General features: G+C 44.3%; 3 protein-coding genes and 1 long non-coding RNA gene across 21 annotated transcripts in view; 1 reads left to right on the top strand and 3 right to left on the bottom strand.

Annotated features, from left to right (window-relative positions):
* Positions 1-3,141, bottom strand: part of CLEC16A (C-type lectin domain containing 16A) — a 96,992-nt gene extending 93,851 nt beyond the window's left edge. For 8 of the 11 annotated variants that reach the window (XR_012837901.1, XR_012837902.1, XR_012837904.1 and 5 more), the window contains exon 1: positions 2,894-3,140. Coding sequence is in view for 6 of the 11 variants with exons in the window: in XM_075767761.1 (XP_075623876.1) it covers positions 2,894-2,973 (80 nt within the window). In the remaining 5 variants the exon portion in view is untranslated. Of the gene's footprint in view, positions 1-2,893 lie in introns of all 11 variants that reach the window. The other 3 variants (XM_075767763.1, XM_075767758.1, XM_075767759.1) reach the window with 1 other exon arrangement.
* A 1,423-nt stretch (positions 3,142-4,564) lies between these two features.
* Positions 4,565-13,700, top strand: DEXI (Dexi homolog). Its single transcript, XM_075767729.1, has 2 exons — positions 4,565-5,527; positions 13,053-13,700. The coding sequence occupies exon 1, from the start codon at positions 5,035-5,037 to the stop codon at positions 5,314-5,316; it is 282 nt and encodes a 93-aa protein (XP_075623844.1). The 5' UTR covers positions 4,565-5,034; the 3' UTR covers positions 5,317-5,527; positions 13,053-13,700.
* LOC142604003 (uncharacterized) lies at positions 7,386-12,208 on the bottom strand. Its single transcript, XR_012837898.1, has 5 exons — positions 12,131-12,208; positions 11,970-12,023; positions 9,364-9,423; positions 8,702-8,809; positions 7,386-7,496 (listed from the first exon to the last, which is right to left on the bottom strand). It is a non-coding gene; the product is annotated as an uncharacterized LOC142604003 (long non-coding RNA).
* CIITA (class II major histocompatibility complex transactivator) overlaps positions 12,391-19,620 on the bottom strand; it is a 38,793-nt gene continuing 31,563 nt past the window's right edge. For 3 of the 8 annotated variants that reach the window (XR_012837896.1, XM_075767719.1, XM_075767717.1), the window contains exon 18: positions 15,552-19,123. Coding sequence is in view for 4 of the 8 variants with exons in the window: in XM_075767719.1 (XP_075623834.1) it covers positions 19,051-19,123 (73 nt within the window). In the remaining 4 variants the exon portion in view is untranslated. Of the gene's footprint in view, positions 12,509-13,181; positions 13,283-14,066; positions 14,200-15,551; positions 19,124-19,620 lie in introns of those variants that run through there. The other 5 variants (XM_075767716.1, XM_075767718.1, XR_012837894.1 and 2 more) reach the window with 4 other exon arrangements.

Raw genomic sequence — 19,620 nt, 5'->3', positions numbered from 1 at the left:
GATGCCACCTTTGAGAAGTGGATTCTGGCCTTTTTTCAGATAAAATCTCATGTAAAGATAAACAAGTAATTTCAGACCATTTTCATTAGCAATCATTAACATTGTTCCTGTTTCCAGAATATTTAGGCTTTCTCCTTTTACTAAGTTATTGACCTTCCCTCAATTACTAACCAAAGAGCACAAAGATATCAAGTTCCTTGAAAAAAAAAGTCAGAAGCACTCAGTGCACAGTAGTTTCATAGCCTCCCTAGATGGCAATTCAGCAAGGTATTAGAAAACTGGATTAAATTGTAACTGTTTTCACTAGACCAAGAAACCATATCAAAACACTTAATACAGACAGCCTCACAATTTTCCTGTAGCCAGTCCATTCTATAGCGTGTTTGCGAAAAGCCTGAATAGCAAAATTTCAAAAGCAAGCCTGAAACAAACTGCATTAAAGCTGATGGGAAAGGAAGTAACAGATCCAACATTTACCGACGAAAAGCTGTTAAATCTCTCAGTATTACTAAACAAGTGTATTGCTTACAATTTAGAATAATCTCTACATGTTAAAAAATAAAAATAGTCCCATAAGTATAGTCCAGGTTAATTTCACTCTTGTAACATAGCATAATATATCTTTTATAGGCTAAGCTAACCAGTAATAGCAAGGTTGGTGCCTTCTGCTCGACTCGTTCACATGGAACATGACATGGGTTTTTGATGAGTTGAAAAGATGAGAATGCAGACAGCTCACAAGATGGTGAGCTTATCAAGACTTTCTTTCATGACCCTGAAACAATGGTTCTTTGCCCTTTTTCCCTCTGTTGCTTTATCCACTTCAAGTGCTACCGCAGAAAAGCCCTAAATTTCACTTTACCACTACCAACTTTGCTGTTGACATCTAGCTAGAAACTGAAATTCATACAGCCTAGCTAAACACTTAAAATATACATAGTCCAAACAGATCAAAGGTCTTGGCTGTCTTTTACTTACTACCATTTTAGATTTCATAATTAAAGAAATCACTTGCAAAAGAAGCAAACAAACCAAAGCTAATATTTTAGTAGAGAACTACAGAGTTCAATTCTAAGATAAGAACTCAAGCACAAGCCATAACATTTATAGCCTAATTCCCATCTGCTGCAAACCAAATAGGGTATCACTTTTTCTACCCTCTCTGGCCCCGAGAGAACATATGATCACTTTTCTTGCCTAAAAGATTCTAACATCCCAAAATCTCCCTCTCACCAGCCTATTTTTTCTAAAATTAAAGCAAATTTCTTCACATTTCATCATGCATCAGCATTCTTGCTCTATCTTCAAGCATAATATAAAAACCAGATAGATCTAAAGCTCTTCTAGAGCTGAATAGTACCCAACAACTATCCCTTGTATGTAAAATAGAACATTCCTATGTTTATATCCAAGCATGACTTTTCCCCTTTTTCCTGCAGTGCCAGATCATGTTGACTTACTAGTTCGACCTCCATGCTTTCAAAATTACTTTCTGCAGTGCTACTGCTTCATCAGTTTTGTATTTATGGACTTGATTTCCCTGTCTTTGGTAGAGTCATGTGCTTCAATTAGTCTTGCTGGTTTTGAACATTTTTCCAGTTTAGAGACAAGGACCAGAATCCATAAATTATCTTGACAAAGTAATTGCAAGATCCAAATCTTGTATAAGCGCATCCTGCTCATTACTGTCAAACTCCATTCATGTCCTCCTTGCAATTTGACTAAACATTGAGAAATAAGTGGCTAGTAGATTTCAGTGAGCTTTGTATTCAGTGATTTCATTTACAAAATGCTTCCCCTCATGACGACCTCCTTTTTTTTTGTTCAGTAGAAAGAGAAGCTATAACAGTGAATCTCATTTTTCTCACAATAGCAGAACCCTTAAAACGAAACAGAGAATTTTAAGTTGTTTTACCCCTTGTCATCCTTCCAACTCTCCAGTGTACTCCACCTTCTGCAGTCAGCAGTAACGCAAGGACATCAGACTCCAGACACTAACGTTACAATTCTCAAGCTCCACGGCTTTACTTTTCTGCCAGGTGATGAGCACTCTAATGAGGGTACATGCCCTGGACCTGCAAAACCACCATCCTGACCACCATGAATCACTGCTGACTACTATGATCCCCACACGTACCCCTCAAAAGGTCTATTTTGTTTACAGGCTGGGACCAGGCTCCTCGCTTCCCTGTCTAAGCCATTACCAGGAAACAAAGTTCTCCCTCAAGAGGAATGTGATATTTCTTGTATTTATCACCTCTAACACTCTGTTCCACTGAATGAGTCTGTGACATTATTAAAAAAATTTAATACGTATCGCAGTCATGAGTGTGACATGACATCACAGAACTGCATCTCCCCTGAAGACATGTGCGGATGAAGAAGTAGAAATGGGACCGATTTCCGTGAGACAAACACCAACACACACCGCACCGAGAGCCCCCTTCGCCGCTGGTGAATTGCTCCGGGAACCTTCGGCTCGGGAGAGCTGCGCCAACACGCACAGATGAGGAGAGAGGAGCGACTGGGGAGCGTCGCCTGCCGAGCCGCCTCCCTCCTCAGCCCCTCTCCTCCGGGACGCCTCCGAGCCGCCCCGGCCCCCGCTCCGCAGCCCTCTCTGAGGGAAAACCCTGCCCCGAGCAGCTCCGCAGATGGAGCCCATCCGCCTACCGCGCCCCGCGCCGGCTCGTACCCTCCGAGTCCCCTCACAGCCGGCAGAGCCGACTGCAGCACGGCTCGCCCCGACAGCCCCCAGCTCCCCTCACAGCCGCCCCTCAGCTCCCCTCACAGCCGCCCCTCAGCTCCCCTCACAGCCGCCCCTCAGCTCCCCTCACAGCCGCCCCTCAGCTCCCCTCACAGCCGCCCCCGAGCTCGCGGCCGACTCCGCGCTTACTTGAGGTGGTCCAAGGAGTGGATGCTGCGGGCGGCCTTACCGTGCCCGCCGCCCACCCAACTGCGGGAGCGGCCGAACATGCTGGCAGCGAACGGTTACTACACCCACAGGGCTCTAGGGCTTCATAGCGCCATGGGGAAAGGCGGGCGAGCAGCGTCCGGGCGGGCGAAGATCGGGAAGGAATCCCAACAGCGGCAGCCACCGGCTCACACAAGCACCAAGACGCATGCGCGGGCGGGGCACGCTGGGAAGTGCTGTCCCGCGCCCCGCCCCAGCAGCGCCGCGCGGACTGCAAGTCCCAGCAGGCACCGTGGCGGGGCGCGAGCCTCGCCTGACTCCTGCCGTAGCTGGTCGGGCTAGGGCCTCGCGCGTTCGGTGGGCGCCCGCTCCCACAGGACCCCCGTGTTGGGGAGGGACCCGCCGGGGCTCGGCACCGTCACGGCCCGACACCCGCCTGCAAGGAAACGGGAGAGGTCCTGGGGAGCCCGGAGTTTTCTCCTTTCCTGTCAGGATTTCCACAGGAAGCGTAAAGGCGTGCCCTAAGCCACCCTCCTCTGAGGGCTGTGCTTCGGCAGCTGTTCTCGGAGTAAGGCGAGACTGTGCAGCACCTGTCCGGCCCTTCCTGGGCACAGGGGCAGCGGTGGGCCTCCAGGGCGGATGGATGCCCACGCCTACAGCTGGAGCTCAATTTTTTATTTAATTGATTCCATCCCTCTCTTTAGCAGTTATAAGTGAGATCTTGTCAGGTTGTGAGAGGACTGCTAACTTAGAAGAATATAAAATACTATCGTTACTCTAAACAAAAAGCAGCCTTTTAATGTGTACCTCCTGACTACATTCTAATTTGAGATAAAATTTGGGCCCCGATGTTCCTTGTTCACCTCTCATAACTCAAACCAAAGCCGCGCTGGTGGGGTCAGTCAGGACCAGAGGAGAACAGGATGCTGCAAGACACAGCCATGGACAGTCCTCTTGCTACAGTTTTTCCAGTAAAGATTGTACATTTAGTTTTGAATTGGCTTAAAACCTAACCTAATTAAAGCAGACCAAAGAGAGCAGGGCCGTTAATGACTGCCCTGATCTGGATTTAGATTTTTTGCTTTAACCAGATAAACTAAATGAAAGCAAAAGCTGAAGAGCTTGTCAGCCAGTGTCACACACACACCCCCCCCCAAGTTTAAAGTCATGCCTTTGACTATACTTTGATGTAGGTAAAACCGTGGCCAGTAAAGAAATGCCTCCACCGAAGTCAGAAGGGGCCCGGGCCCGCACGGCTGCTCCAAGACGGCCTTGTCCAACAACGGCAACAGAAAACAACCTCCCGGGCAAAGAAACACGCAAACCCTGCCCACCGGGCTGCTGCGGCGTGCTGAAGTGCTCGGGGGAGGTAAGGAGGAGGGAGGCGAGGAGCGGGCACCACAAGACGCCTCCTGTGCTCTGCAGCCCGACACTGCCGGCCCCGGGCAGGCGGAGCGGAACCCGGCTACCGGTAAACTCGGCGGAGGCGCCGGCTTCCGTCACTGCAGCTCCAGGCCAACCAGCAGCGCCAGGGGCGGGCGGCGCTGCGAGGGGACGCGGCGCGGGTAAACAGCCGCGGCATGCGGCGGGGCGGGGAGGCGAGGGGGCGGGCAGGAGGGGTCCTGCCGCGGAGGCCGGGGCTTGCGGGCTAGCTGACGGCGGCAGGTGTTCCTCGCCGACCGCGACAACGCGCCTGCGGGCTCCTTCCGCAAAGTTTGCGGGCGGGAGGAAGAGGGGAGCCGCGGCGGGACTGCAGCAGCCGGGCTGGAAATGCTCCTGAGGAGCCTCCTGCCAACGGCGGGGCTGCGGTAGCGGCGCTGAAGCCCGCGGTGGCCGCCCGCCTGCCGGGGCGCTTTTTCCTCCCGGGAAGGAAGGGACCGAGCCGGCCGCTCTGCGGCTGTGCCGCCTCCGCGCCCCTGCGGCGCTCGCCTTTTCCAAGGGTCCGGCGCCGGTTTTGGAGTTCTGCCTTTTCCTGCCAGAGGGGTTGCGGAGTGCGGTCCTGCGGGCTCCGCTCCCGCCCGCTGCCCGCCCCCCCCCCCCCCCGCGCCGGCCGGGGAGGTCGGTGCCCGCTGCGGCACCCGCAGCCCTCGCCGCCGGATCCCGCCGCAGCCCCGCACGGCTGCATGCCCGCCGCGGTCTCGGCACGTCTGGATTCGCTGGAGTCCTGGGCCTTCCATGCGCTGCTGGTGCTGCCCTATATGTTTTACGTGGGCTTGTTCTTTGTCAACGTGCTGATCCTGTACTATGCCTTCCTGATGGAGTACATCGTTCTCAATGTAGGCATCGTCTTTCTGCCCGAGGATATGGACCAGGCTCTGGTGGATCTGGGGGTGCTCTCCGACCCTGGCTCCGTGCTCTACGAGACGGACAGCGAGCTGGACGTCTTTGATGGGTACTTGGAGTGACGCCCCGGGCCGCTCCGAAGGGACTGCGGGGTGACGCCGCCCGGCCCGTGTGTCCCGGCACGGCCGTAGCTCCGGGACCGTCTCGGCTCCTGCTGCGCAGCGTCTTCCTTGCCAAATGTCCCCCCCTCCCCCGGTGCAGGGACGAAGGGGGGTGCCCGGGCCCCGCTGCCGCTGGGCAGGGCCGCGGACACGCAGAGGTCTCGCAAGGGAAGTAAGTCATTTCGTCGGGCTCGTCCTTGGCGGCGGCCCGCGGGGCGCTCCCGGCGCCGCTCCGCCTGCTCTCCCCGTGCGGGCCCCGGTGCCCCGGCGCGGCCAGCCGCCCGGCACGCCATCCCGCGGGGGCGGCGGCAGGGCTGCGAACGGCCTTCGCCGGGACAGCGGGGGCGGGCAGAGGCCGGGAGCGGGCACTGTGCCGGCGGACGCGCACCGCCGCAGCTTCCAGCGGGGGCGAGCTCTGCGGGCAGAGGGCCGGGGTCGGGCTGCCTGCGGGGCGGTGAGCGCTACCCCGGCGCTTCCTCCCGCCCGCCGCTGCCACGCAGAGCCCAGGGGCCGGTGGGGGCTCTGCTCGATGTCCTCTGCTGCGAGGCGAGGAGAATGTCTTTCCCTAAGGACTAATTTTCACAGTTCTGAGCCGCTGCAGCTGTTATGCTGGGTGTTATGTTTACAGTTGGTCAACAATGCTAATCCGGTCTTGAAAGCAGCTCTGAATCGAAGTGAACATCCAGGCTAATATTTCTTAAAATTCAGAGCCAGAAATGCATTTTAATCAGATGACCTTTAAAGACTCTATCTTGGATAATAAGAAACATACCCATCTCACCATTCTTCTCATGTTAATCGTACCACGAGGCTTGATCAATTTGTCATAGTCTTGAGTGATACTAAAACTCTGGTAATGTTGTAAGGATTTCGCATTTTAAAACACTGAAACGCAGTTGGGAAGAAAATCACTATTTCTAGCTAGGACTTTCTGTGCCAAATATATGTTAATGAAAACATTCACACATTAAAATGTGTTAGCAAATCTGCCAGTAGACTTTTTAGCAAAATATTGTCTGTAAATTTGAAAACCAGTTCAGGATACCTTTTTATTTTCCATTTGAAATTATGGAAATAGGAAATTCTGATGTAAGATTACAAACATAACCTTGGTGAACATACTACACAAATACCATTTTACATCAAGCTATTTTCATCAGTCTTCTAATTTAAAAATTAGTAAATCAATCTTTCCTGTAGTGCAATCCTTCATACAGGTTAAAACTGTGTCCTAAATATTTCTGTTCAGGTTCCATATAAAGCCATAGTAGCTGATTTTGGTCAATAGTTTAGAAGGAAAAAATGGAAATTTTTAGTGTTGGAGTAACATTGCACAAACACAGAGGAACAAAGCTTGGTCAAAGGGACGTGGGAGCATAACGAGTAGGGGGGCCTGGGCACAAATCTTTGTTGCTACTGAAGAAATCCCACTGCATATAGTTACTGCAAATGAAAGTGCCTATGCCAACATTTGGTGGTCCATCCCAAGCAGCTGGATTAGAATCACTTCTGCTAGAATAGAAGGTCTGCAGCGGAACTAAACTCCCCACAAAACACTATTGGCTGCTTTTGTGGCTGTCTCTTCCTCTCCCTTTTCAGCTGGGTAAATAACACACATGGTCTGAATACCAGGAAAGAAATTCATAAAAACTAATGGAAATTTATGCAAAATCTTTGGTGCAAAAAGCCCTAGCTATTTTATCCCCCAAAACACCTTTCCCCAAACCTTATTACTCCAACACCATCTAATACAGGGATTAAAAATATTTTTTTAATCACTTTTTTGCTGACTAGGATTTGTCATGATGAGTTGCATCTAGGTTTCCGGAAGACCAAAGGAGAACAACAGACATAATTTTCCTCAGTGGATTTTTCCTACTACATGCACACATAGTTTGATAGAACGTAGGGTCTGAGCACAGTTCTGTTCAGTGTAGATAAATGGGCTTCTTAAAATTTTCCTTCATATTAATAGGATAAGCAGCTCTGCAAACTATTTGATATTCTGATGAGGAAATCATGTCACCTCCATGTGTAGAAATCAAAATACAGAGGCCTTCACAAAGCTCAGAAGTAAGTATCAGTCTATATCTACCTTGAGCTAATGGAGCTCTGCACAGGAACCAGCTCCTGCCTTGATCCTGTAATTTGGAATGTTTCATGTTAGGTGGTGGTTTCCACTGAGAATCATATCACAAATCTCGAAAGTTAGATTGATTATTAGAGAGCAAAAAATATACTATTACTGTGCTTCATCTATTTATATATTTAATTATATTTATATACACAGCAACCAGGCCACAAATTGCATAATTATTTAGCTACCAGGCAAAGACTCAGCATGTCACCATGAAAAGGAATTTGTGTTAATACCCTGGTTACAAGTTTCTTCACCATTCTCTGCCACTGCTCCTCACCAATTCCCTAGCAAGGCAGGGAGAAGAGGGCCCTAATTTGGAGCTATGGTTTCTGCTTTGGGAGCAGAAGTAAGGGACCGAAGGGGAAGATTTAAATCCCTTTGGTGCCTAGCCTGCAGTGACTCAAGTTCTGTACGTTAACCCATACTCTTCATAGGCCTAGGAAGGCTGCCCACCTGCCCTGATCGCTTAGACCCAGAAGTGCTGAGGAGACACTGCAGGAAGAATGGCTCTCAGTTTTACCAGCAGAGATGAAAAATACATAGGCATTACTCTTTGCATTAAATATAAGAGGAGTGTTCATGTGACTCACCAGTGATTACTGAGAACAACTAAAAAGCTATGATTAGCCTCAAGTGAAACCTTGCAGTGTGCTCCTTGCATTTAGAAAGCGATGCCTTGCACCCAGGAGGTGTGTGGCATGCGTGACAGGGAAACAAAGGGGGGAAATCCCAAGAGGCCATTCTGCAAAATGTGGAAAGGCTAATTTAGATGTAAAAATAAAAGAGCATGTGGATCAGAAAAGCTCTGTTCTCTCTTGCAGCAAAACCCTCACTTGAATAAACTCAGTAGGAGCAAAATTGTGTCCAGGTTTCTGAGCATAATTGGTGGCTGAGGTTGAAGGTAGACAACTGAGCAGCTCAGAGAAGCTTCCTATCCTATTCAAATGGAGAAATCCATCTGTGTAAACTGAGCAGAATTGAGCTTGCTCATATCATCTGCTGTTTTAGCATGAGTGTGCTAGGTTCTTTATTATATCCGAAGTGCCCTGGAATAAGGTGATAGGACTGTTCTCCTCGTACTTTATTAAAATCAGATGTGACTCATCACAAAGTTCTCTAATCAGAAAGAAAATGAGCAAAGGTAATCAATAATGAAAACTGAATAGGAAATACTGAACTTATTTAATCTTACAGTACAAGCATTACCTATATTTTTTCATCAAGGTGAATTGTAATGAAAGTCTTCAGTGAGCAGAATCCAGCACTCAAAAAACTTGTGGCTCAGCACTTCTGCTGTATGCCAGCATCTAAATCCTGAATCAAAGAAAGAGCTTTACTCACTAGCTCATCAATATAGTGCCAATTAGAAATGCAGGCTCAGTGACTATGAGAGACAGCATGGCCCAGTGGAGAGGGAAATGAGCGTGCTGGACTCCTTCCTGTGTCTGCCACTGATGCCTTCTATGAGTTTAACTCGCTTGTGCCTCCGTTCCATCTCTCTAAAACCATACCATGTAAAGGAACAGATCGGAAGAATGTTTTCACTGGCGGCGTTAAGATACACATAAATGCCTCAAAATCCACCTCCTGACTTCTTCCTTTTCAGACTTTGAATCTTAAAAATAATGAGCACAGTGATACATTACTTCTTTCACCTTTGTATTTTTCACTATGCTCTTCCCTTATTTATAGAAGTCTCCATGTAAAAAAAAAAAGGTGGCTTGTTGACTCCATGATACAGATCAGTCAGCTGTTTTGTATGAGTTATAGTAACAACAAGATTAATAGCAGTAGCTGTGATTTTTAGAACTGTGTTTTGAACTATTAGATGTTATTAAAATTAATAGAAGTTGAGTGCTCGAACTCACATAATAGCTCTGCTTTAAGGAGACTTTGGTACTCTGACTCTTCTTAACAGGAATTCTATCCTAGATGGAAGACAAAATTGTTGTTAACTGATAAACTGTCCATTCAGACTCATTAACTACAGCCATAGACAGTCCTAAGTGATTTTCTACCAAATGCATGCATTTATATAATGCAAAGAAAGGATGCAGATTTTAAAAAAAGTTTTCCAAAAGCTGCTGTTAATAACATGAATTAAAATGAGGCATATAAAATTAAGAGACATTCAATTTATGATACAAATAGTTCAGGCCTAAGTATTTCATGTGTTAAAAGTCCCAGCCACAAGTGATTTTAAAGAATATATTTTTTTTTTAAATAATTAATTTCTCTGGTTCTTCCCTACAAAAAAACCCTTAATCAACTTGCTTCAATAGGTGGCAATAGCCAATTATCAGGTTTAAGGTGTCAAAGAAATTAAGAAATTAATCCAATTTAATTCTTCATGTTTGTTTCCTCTGGAGAAGGGGCAGAGTGACACTGTAGTTCAGCTAGCAACTAGCAATCCTAGAGAAGAATAAAAAAATATTTTGTTTAGAGACATTTAGTTTGTATATTTGGCCAGTCCAACTCTTTGTCCTCTCATAATGATTCTAGTTTATATGGAGTACAACTGTCCCAAAAAATAAATAGTACACAAAAATGACTAAATCGTTCAGTTGCTTCAGGGAAACTTTCAAACTGTCTTTCTTTTCTCAGTTGACTTTTAGTACTTTGGCCACAAACTTGGGGAAAAAAAAGCTGAATAGTTTGAATTATGCTCTCTGAGGACACAGACATGTTTCTACTATATGTGATAGAAAAGGTAAAGACTAATAGCAGCCATATATGGAAAATAATGGTATAATGGAAAATGATGACATGCACTGAATGATCTATTGCTGGGTAAAACTGTAGTCCAGTTAATAAACTGAAGGCTATAGACTCTTTGAAGGGCCAGAAAAAAGACCCGAGGCTTGCTGAGACAGTAGAGCCCAAATAGGCCACGAGATCCGAAACATACTCTTGGAGAAAGTCAGGAAACAGAATGCAGACAATGTCAGGATGTGAAACAGAGTCACTCTGTTTCCTTTGGTCCAGCCTGAACTGTGAGGAACAATAACTTCACAGAATTAACAAAAATATCATGATTGAGTTTCTTCTTCTAATGCTAGAGTTACGCTATAATAGCCGTGCTGTTAAATGCTTACAAGTATCTTTTAGGTTCTTGGAAGACTACAGTTCTGAGATAATTGCTACCTTTTAATTTTTCATTATGTTTTGAAATTTTTGAAATTTTCTGTTAAAAATTAGGTTCATATGAAATTTGAAGGACAGACTTTTGATCAGCTGAATGGAAAGGCAAGATTGAATATCCTGATCAATTGTATCATTCATGCCCCATTTAATATCTGCCACTACAAATTACAGTCTTGGACTAGCAGCCCTACAGCAATATTTGAAACTTCCATTAGATAGCTTTATGCTTTGCTTTGGAGGCCCAGTACATTTTGCTGTGCTATTTTTAAGCCAGCCTAGAATTTGATCTACAGTGCCGAATACTAACAATCTCTGTCTGACCAGAGTTTTTAGTTCAGCTTGGAAAGTGATCAGATAAACATCAAACAAGTAACCTGTTAGAGCTGCTGTTTCCCCTTTTCTTGCTCTTAGTTTAAGAAACAGGACTTTGAGCATACAGTTACTGTTAGCAGGGTACTGTAGTCGATAGATGTTTGACAGAAATACCTCACTGGACACAAAAGTGCTTTTTGTTTCTGATGTAGACTCACCCAGCCCTGTGTTCTGAAAGGGGCAGGGCATGCTCTCTGGGAGAGCACGTGACCCTGACCAAAATCTGCAGTCTGGTCTCTTCATACTTTCCAGAATCCACAATGGTAGAATGAGGGATGTTAGAGGGCACATTGCTGCCCAGCCCTTGAGCAAATGTTTTCCAAACGCACCACCTTTTGCCCATTCAGTGTTGTGAAATCCTTCTGGAGTTCCTTGCTGTCAGTACAGCATCTGAATACCTGAAAGAGCTCATTTTCTGCAGTCGAAGATTTCTCTGTTCACTCTTTTCTCTGGGCCACTAGTGGTGATGAATAAAAACTGGTCCCTGGTATAACCTGCTACTGACTTCTTTCCTACCAAGCCTTATTCTTTGCTTCCAATCTTTTAATCTGCTTTCAGTCCATAGAAAAACCTTTCCCAAATACTGTGTCAACTTGCTTTCTTTCAGCTTCCTGTAACACCATTGTTCTCAATACTGTATTCCTCAGTCTGTCCATGCTCATGCAGAATGTGTGACCATCACATTTCATTCTTCATTCAGACTCCTCATAAGTTCTGTTATGTCTTCTGCACCTGAAATGGTGGCAGCACTCCTGCCTCAGGTGCCAGACAGCTTGACATACGGTCTGCTGAGCCTCTGCTCCAAGCACAGAAAACAAAGAACAGGAGAGAGGTTGTGGTTTGCTATGCAGCCCAGTGAGAGCCTTTCACAGAGCTCCACGCTTAAAGCAGATCTCTTAGCAGTCTGGTATGGCTTTGTATCACAAACTCCCTCCCCGTTATACAACAGGATTAGCACCTTTACTGTGTGGGGTCTCCTGCCTTTCCACGCTGCGCAGGAGGCCTGTAACACCTACAAAGGGGACGGAGGGAAGAGCTGTGTGTCCAGGCTTGCTCCACACAGCACATATGATCTCCTGAGCTGCAGGCAGCCAGTGGACCTGCTCTTGATCTGCCTACCTCAACTCTTCTTCAACACAGGTTCATCCCCAGCAATCATCCTTTCTCAGAGCTGCACCATTCTACACTATATTAATGTCATCTGTAAGATCACAAGACAAAATGGATGCAGTCATTAGTGCCCAGCACCTTCACAATCCACAGCTCTGGTTCTAAAGGCGGCTTCTCAGGCCTTGTGTTTACCTCTAATGATAGTAAAAAATCACCTCTTAATAGCTGTTGGATACTTTGACCCAGTCAAGGCAAATTAGATAAACTGGGATAAAGCAATGTAACAGTAATTTATTCTTGTCAGTAAGACCAAGAAGTTACCCCAACATGATATTTAACTCTGTAACTACTTACCAGTGGATCCAAAATACTTTGAAGGAAGTGACTCTAAAGAAGAAAAAGTGACCAAAATCAGAGGCAACATCAAATGTAGACAATACATAATTAACACAATTATACAAAAAATAACAACACTAACGAACAGTATCTGGTTAAGAAAATGTAGCCAGTTAAAAAAAATCAGTTTTAATAGGTAGGTCTAATGATATCAAACCTAACATAAACTGGGCAATCCCACTACTCTGTAGCTGTATGCTACAGCTGGCCATACTCTCTTAACAGCAGCCCTTACTAATTGATGTGATTGACAGCTTATTCTCATACACCTCTCACACTAATATCTTCACGCCTCTCAAAATTGCACTGAGGATTAGTGTGCTCTGACATTAACAGAAACTGTTACATTGATTTCTCTGAAAGGTTGTTTAGGCCTTTACTTCTCACAGAATTATAAGCCATAGTCACAGATTTTTTTTAATTTTTTTTTTTTTTAAGCCAATGGCATGGTGCTATATCTAACATACAGAGTGACTTCTCTGTTCATTTTAGGTATAGAGGGTTACTCTGTATTTGAATGTTTTCTTTTAAACAGATTGATTAAACGCCTGACATGGATTATGACCAGGTTAATGGATCAAGTCATGGAAAGAAACTATACTCTGAAACGTAGAGATGAAAAAGAAGGACAAGGGGACAAGAAGAAGAGCTGTCATCAGACCTTGTCAGTTGTGACTTTTCTCCATGGTCATTGCCTCTTGAGTGTCCACTAACTGCAGTGATTCATGCACCATACTGGGCTTCCATAGGTAATTCTGGGATGGACTGTATGAACAAATAATATAAGTCTATTATAACAGAAAATCAAGATGTTACTCAGATTTGATAAACTTCTGAATAAATACCATGTCACCCAAATGGACACACTACATACTGCTTAAGCAAGTTTTACAATCACACACTGAAAACTCTACCAGCCAGTAGTTCAAAGACAGTGCTCTCTCAGGGGAAAATATGCAGGAGTAACTGCAAGAAGGTTCTGTTCAGGGCAGTATTATGGCAAGAACTGTGCTAGAAAGATATTTTATTTAAATCGTGAGTTTTGAAATAGATCAGAGAGTGAATTTTATATGTCAGGTGGATTCATTATCTAATGCAGAATACTTTGCAGATTGTTTAAGCTCATGTTCGTATGTACAGATGTGAAAGCAATACAATAAAAACTGACCTTTTCCATGAAAAAGTTAAGCAGTTCTGTGTTGGAGTTCTTTCTCAATTTGAACAGAAAATAATTCAAATATGCTTTCCAGGAAATTCCAGTTTTTCTAGCAGTACCTGCAAGTAGTTCCAGATTGTTGAGATGGCCAGCATGTGGGAAATCCTTCTCATGAGCAACTACTTAAAAAATCAGATCTGTATTGAAACACCAGGAACTGTGCACTGTGGCAGGGGGAAAACCTACATGTTATTGAGGGCAGGTATTGTACCAGTTTTGTCTTATATTTTTTAGAAAAGTCTAATTTTCATAACTGTGCAGTTATTAAACCAAGTTGATGCATCAAGAACATTTCAGATAAAGCAGAATTGAAAACATTCCTCCTGAACTCACTCTGTGCATTATGTCTGTCCTCTGCAGTGTCTACCATCTGCACCCAGCCTGGGCTTTTGGATCCAGACAGATGGTGTCATGAGTCTCTTGACAGCCAGTATGAGGGAACAAGAGGGTGATGGTTTAGATCCCCCTTGAAATAATGACAAAGAAACTTGTGTATCAAACTCTTTTTTCCTGATACTCTTACAGTGTGTTGCACTCAAATGGCATTTTTAACTTCTAGTGCAGTAGAAATTAGCTCCCAGTCCTCAAAATTCTGTGCCCCAAATGCAATTTTCAGCTGCTCCTGCAAGAGGTGAAGCACTGTCATTGAACTAAATACCTTTTCTCCTAGATAGGTTCCATCAGATACAGTTTGGGGCCTTAAGACACTGATAAGTGCTTTGTTCCATACAATCCTTGACCTGCAATTCAGGGATGAAGTCACTTAGGGCACAATATTCTAACATGTAAAGATACATTTAAGGAACTAAATCCCCATTTAGGCACCTATATAAAGAACAGGCAAGTTTAAAAACTTGCTAAGCTTGTGTTCACATGCCCATTTGGTACTAACACAAGAAAGGCTGAATTTTTGCATTCTTGCATTCTTGTTGCCTATATAATTAGAAAGTCATACTGTTCACAGAGACAGCTTAACACTAAATTTTGAGGGTCACATAGATGTAATTTTAAGAACATGATTCGGTTTGTCTTTATAGGTACTTACTGCAGTATCTGCTAGTTTGTAAGCAGTTCCCTGCAGTGGGTTTATGCCACACGATGCACAGATCAAGCAATACAAATTCCACAAAGTAATTCACTGTGGAGATTCTGAATCTCAGATCAAGATTTCTGATTTCTCAGAACAGCTCAGCTTCATACATGTAAAGGATGGGGAGAGTACTCAGATTACAGGACCTGTCTACCATCATACTACAAGCTTTAGCATTTTTAACAAGGCCTCTTTGACAAGAAAAAAGAGCATGGGCACAAAGAGAGTAGCATTTGTCTCATCCTAAAGCATCTTTTGAACACAGATTTGATCGGAACAGCTTTTTTTAGGGTAGCCAGTAAATTCAGTCCTCTATACACAAGGCACTCATTTGACAAAAGCATTTTGGATGAGCTTTGTGCCACAAGAATATCCAAACTTTGCACCTTGATTAATTGTAGAACTTTTAACTGCAGAAAGTCTGAAAGGATGAGAACTTTTTTGTTGTTATTAGACAGCTTTAGTCAGCACTTTTATATCTTCTAATAGTGGACTTGCAGTCTGTCAGTTGGCATTGCAAGATCCCATTGCCTGTTAAGAAAGAATTATTTCTCCATTTCCAGACCACTGAACTGGTAAGTGCCAGCAGAACCAAGCTGTCTCCCTCGCACACAGAGCTTTCCGCTAAGCTACAATACAAAGCCCTGAGCATGTCATTATGTTCAGAAGCAGCAGTGGTTTCACAGTGTTTCCAAGAGAAAAAACAATTTTCAACAGGTACTACAAGCTACTGTAAAAAGGAATACCCACTTTTATTAATACTTATAAAAAGATGTATAAAGACAACCAAAAAACTGTATCACAATTTACAATCTGTACATTATAAACATACATCCCACTAACTCATAGAAAGAGAACAGCAGTATATGCAATGTGATTTTATCAGTCCCGACAGAGTCGTGTAACATTCAGCTGCCTGTGTAATATTTAGCATTTTCAGATTTCGTCACAGTGAAGTGTAGTAGCAGAATATATCCCTAAAAGGGCATTTGTCATCCAAAGCTTAGTTAAGGGAAGCCAAGACAAGGCCTTCGCACAGATCTGCATGGCTGTAGTGCCGCAGGCTGATGGGAACGTCACACAGGATTTGGCTCAAACTACCTCCCATTCAAGCAGCTGAAAGAAGGGAGTGTAAATGAGATTTTTTCCGTAACTCTGGCTAGAGAGCAGAAGCAGAAACCTTCCTTCCTGACTTGTGGCATATTGAATATTCCTAGCTTTTTCTGTCCCTTTCTGTTCTGTCTCCAGAGAGTATCTGGACAGGGAGCCAGAATGCTAATCCTGACAATTGTCTCTGTGCAATTCTAAGTTCTCTCCACTTTCACAGATCTGAATAAAAATAAAAGAAAAAAAGAGACAATTGGTTTGCTATCGCAATCAGCAGGACCAGTATTTGGCCCACATATCACTGAGACCAGCAGCACAGACGCATGATAATGCTTTGAAATACGTTATTGTCTGTCATTGCCTAGTTATTCAGAACTCTGTAAAAGAAGGCCACATAAACCACGCACAGTAGTGATTTCTCTGTCAAATATAGAATTGATGCTTATACATTTATGCTGCCACCTGCAAGTCAGAAACTAAATCCCAATTCAGGTATATGAATTTAAAGTTCTCATTTGAGACAGAGTAAAAACCTTTGAAGATTTGCACTTTGAGGACTTTTGTGCAATAAACGGAAGCTATTTGTATGCATTTAGATTTCTGCAATAATGTCAGAAAAATTCTTAATAGTGTTCCAGTTTAATTCCTTTCTTCTCTTTACTTCTTTCTTCCCCGTCCCCCGCCCCCCAATCTTTTTGAAGGATTCTGTAACCAGAGTGATAGAAAATATTTTTCTAGCCTTTAAGACAGCATTGGTGATTAGCATCAAGAAAAGAGCCACTACTAGATTCTTGTGGACAATCTTACAATATCAGACTGTTTTCTAAGACTCATCATTCTTACTTATGCTCCTGACCTTAATGCTTCAAATCAGTCCAGAGAGACAGGTGAAATCTGTAACATTGACTTTTGGAAGTCCAAAATCATCAAAGTGAGTTTGATCGCAGTTACTACTGGCACCATGAAACAATTAGATTTGATCTGTCACTACTTCAGATGTTGTAGGTCCAGCAGCTTGCAGTCTACTCTGTGATGAATCAATGATGGAATTTGATACTGTCAATATCCTGGTGATTCTTGACCACCTTTAATGGGCATCACAATATCCAGATGCTCTTTTCATCTTTGAAACTTGATGTTGCTTAAGTCTTCATCACTTCAGTAGACACACAACCAGGTGTTTGAATAGCATTTTAAATGACCTTTAAAAAATTTGAACTCCATCATTCACCCACTTCAAGCATCACTCAGAAGCTTAAATGTGTGGTTCTTTCATTTTGCCACTGTCATGGAAATCAGCCACTGATTCATAAAGCAGCAAGAAGACAGGAAAACACAGAGGACACCTTCCCCTCTTCTTTATGTTACCTGTGAAATGATGAAAACAGAATCTTAGAAGTATGCCCATCAGCTTAATCACCATCACCAAAACCATAGACTTGATGTGCTCTGACAACAGACAACAATGACTGGTAGATGCTGGATGTTTCAAGTTTGGGAGACAGGATCCAGACTTCCTGTTGCTACTTATCCTCAGTGCTAATGAAGAAGAATGTTTCCTCACATGCTGAGATACTATACTAATGTGGTAACCAGTGCCAAAGACATGTGGTGCAAACATGAGAGAACAGCAGTAGAGGGAGATGCAAGGGGTTGTTTACACAGAGCTCCATTAAACACATCTTTTGCTTGGTGTGAAAGCTGACCAGTGTCCTAGAATCACTGACTTTCACAGAGCAGAGCTCTCTACCACTGACTGCCATTGCTCTGTGTCGAGGGGAAAACCGAGGTCATTTGGGAGCTGACCTACATGTTCATAGACTCTTACCTCATGGTCCCCTTGAATGACAGATACCAGAGGGTAGAAAAAGCTTTGCTTTTGTGAAGTTTCCTGGCAGCGTTCATATCCCTAGAGTCTTCTTTCCCAAGTAGGTATGGTTATTCCACAAGACAAAGAGTTGTACTGTAGGCTATCAAGGATCACTACAATTTTTCACTGCTGCTGTAATAAAGCTAGAATGTGAAGCTGGTTTGGCACCCAAGCCTTCCACAACCTGTAGCCTGATCAGTGCTATATATATAGCCACGTCTACATCCACTGATTAGTGCACTGAGAGCAAGAGTCATGCAAAAGCTTGGCTTGCTGCATGGTTTAGGGAGCCATCGACAAGTGCAGCCGTTGCCAGGGCCATTCAAACACAGCTCAAGCAGCTGGACATCACTCTGCAATGTGGTTTTTGCCGTCTGAAAGAAAGCTGGAAGGCATCTGGTGTCTGGCTTGACTGGCTTCTCATTCTTCACTGGGATCATTTCAGTGATGCATCCTGCATAATTTCTTTTAAGAGCAAGAGGAAGCACATGGCAGAAAACTGGGAGCAGAAATCCTACACAAAACCTGAACTTCCCATGCCTGCTGGAGCTCCTTCAGTGCAGGAGCGCCAAGGAAGTCCGATCCTGGTGATCATCAGCAAACTGTGAGCAAATTGCTAACGATGCCATTATTTCAAGGATCCTTGAAACTGTGCGGGCAGAATCAATGAATTAAAAGTGGCTGCTAGTGGCCAAACCACAGAAAAGAGACTGAGAACAAGGAATGCAGGAACCAATGGTTTGCTCCAAGTACAGTATAGGCACCGCTTCATAGTGAGACAAGCAGCACTTGAGCATTTGTATTAAACCAAGGAAAAGTGAAAGGGCTTACTAAAAGTCAATACAAAACAATCTCTAAGGACTACAGAACTCATCTATGAAACATGAGAAGCACACAGAGCTATTTAGTTTTCCACGACAGAAAAGGGAAGGTGAGCAGGCCAGCTACCAGTCACTGAACTGGGCTGAACTGGACTCCTGGCAGAAGTCCATTCTTACTGATGCAGCTCTTGCAGTCTGCTCGTGCTGGTGCCAGGGAGCTGGGGGATGCAAGGTGAGTGAGGGGAACGGGGGCCTGATGCGATACTGATCTGTGCCACTCTAGCGCAGCGTCTCTTTACTTAGCCACATATGCTAAGTAACATTGATGCTGATGCTGCCAGCGAGACCAGAAGCAACAGTGGCTACAGAAAAAAATCTTGTTGTCTCCGGGAGCCAGGTTTTACGTTACCTTTATGGGATTATCTGAATCTATACACTGATCCTAGAGTCCAGCTGCTGAAGATGCTCGAGAACTCCATAGGGAATGGTGGGATTCCACATCCTGTAAGGGCAAATTTTAAGATTTCAAGAAGTGTAATTTACTTCACAGTTATTTTGGTGTGTTTGGTATGTTTGTGTTTTGTTTTGTTTTTTTTTTAAAGTTGCCTTTCCCTTTTGAATATCATTCTATAAAAGTATTTAAGCTATGGAACAAGTGAAAATGCATTGTCATTTAGAAGAAAGCAGTTCACTCACCCATAACCTGACTGGCTGTGGTTATAGGACACACTACAGTCCTGTCTCCATAACTATTCATAAACTTTCTATCAAACTCTCTCCCCCTGAATGCATACTGGGAGCTTCAGTCTATTTAGCCTTTAATGATGGCTGCTCATTGTTTATCCTTCAAATACAAGTCTTGCAGCATAGTGTAGGTCAGGTACTCTGGGAGGGTAGAAGATTAACAAAGGGAGGCTCAATGTAAACTGTGGTTAAAGGAGGACAAGCTTGCTTGCCTGGGACGATTGGGAATTAATGCAGCTGAAACCAGAGATAACA

Source organism: Balearica regulorum, chromosome 15, assembly GCF_011004875.1.
Source record: "Balearica regulorum gibbericeps isolate bBalReg1 chromosome 15, bBalReg1.pri, whole genome shotgun sequence".
Lineage (NCBI taxonomy): Eukaryota > Metazoa > Chordata > Aves > Gruiformes > Gruidae > Balearica > Balearica regulorum.
This window is presented reverse-complemented; position numbering and strand designations above follow the sequence as displayed.

Coding starts and splice junctions, on each gene's coding strand:
- DEXI (XM_075767729.1), top strand. CDS start 5,035: ATGCCCGCCGCGGTCTCGGCACGTCTGGATTCGCTGGAGTCCTGGGCC.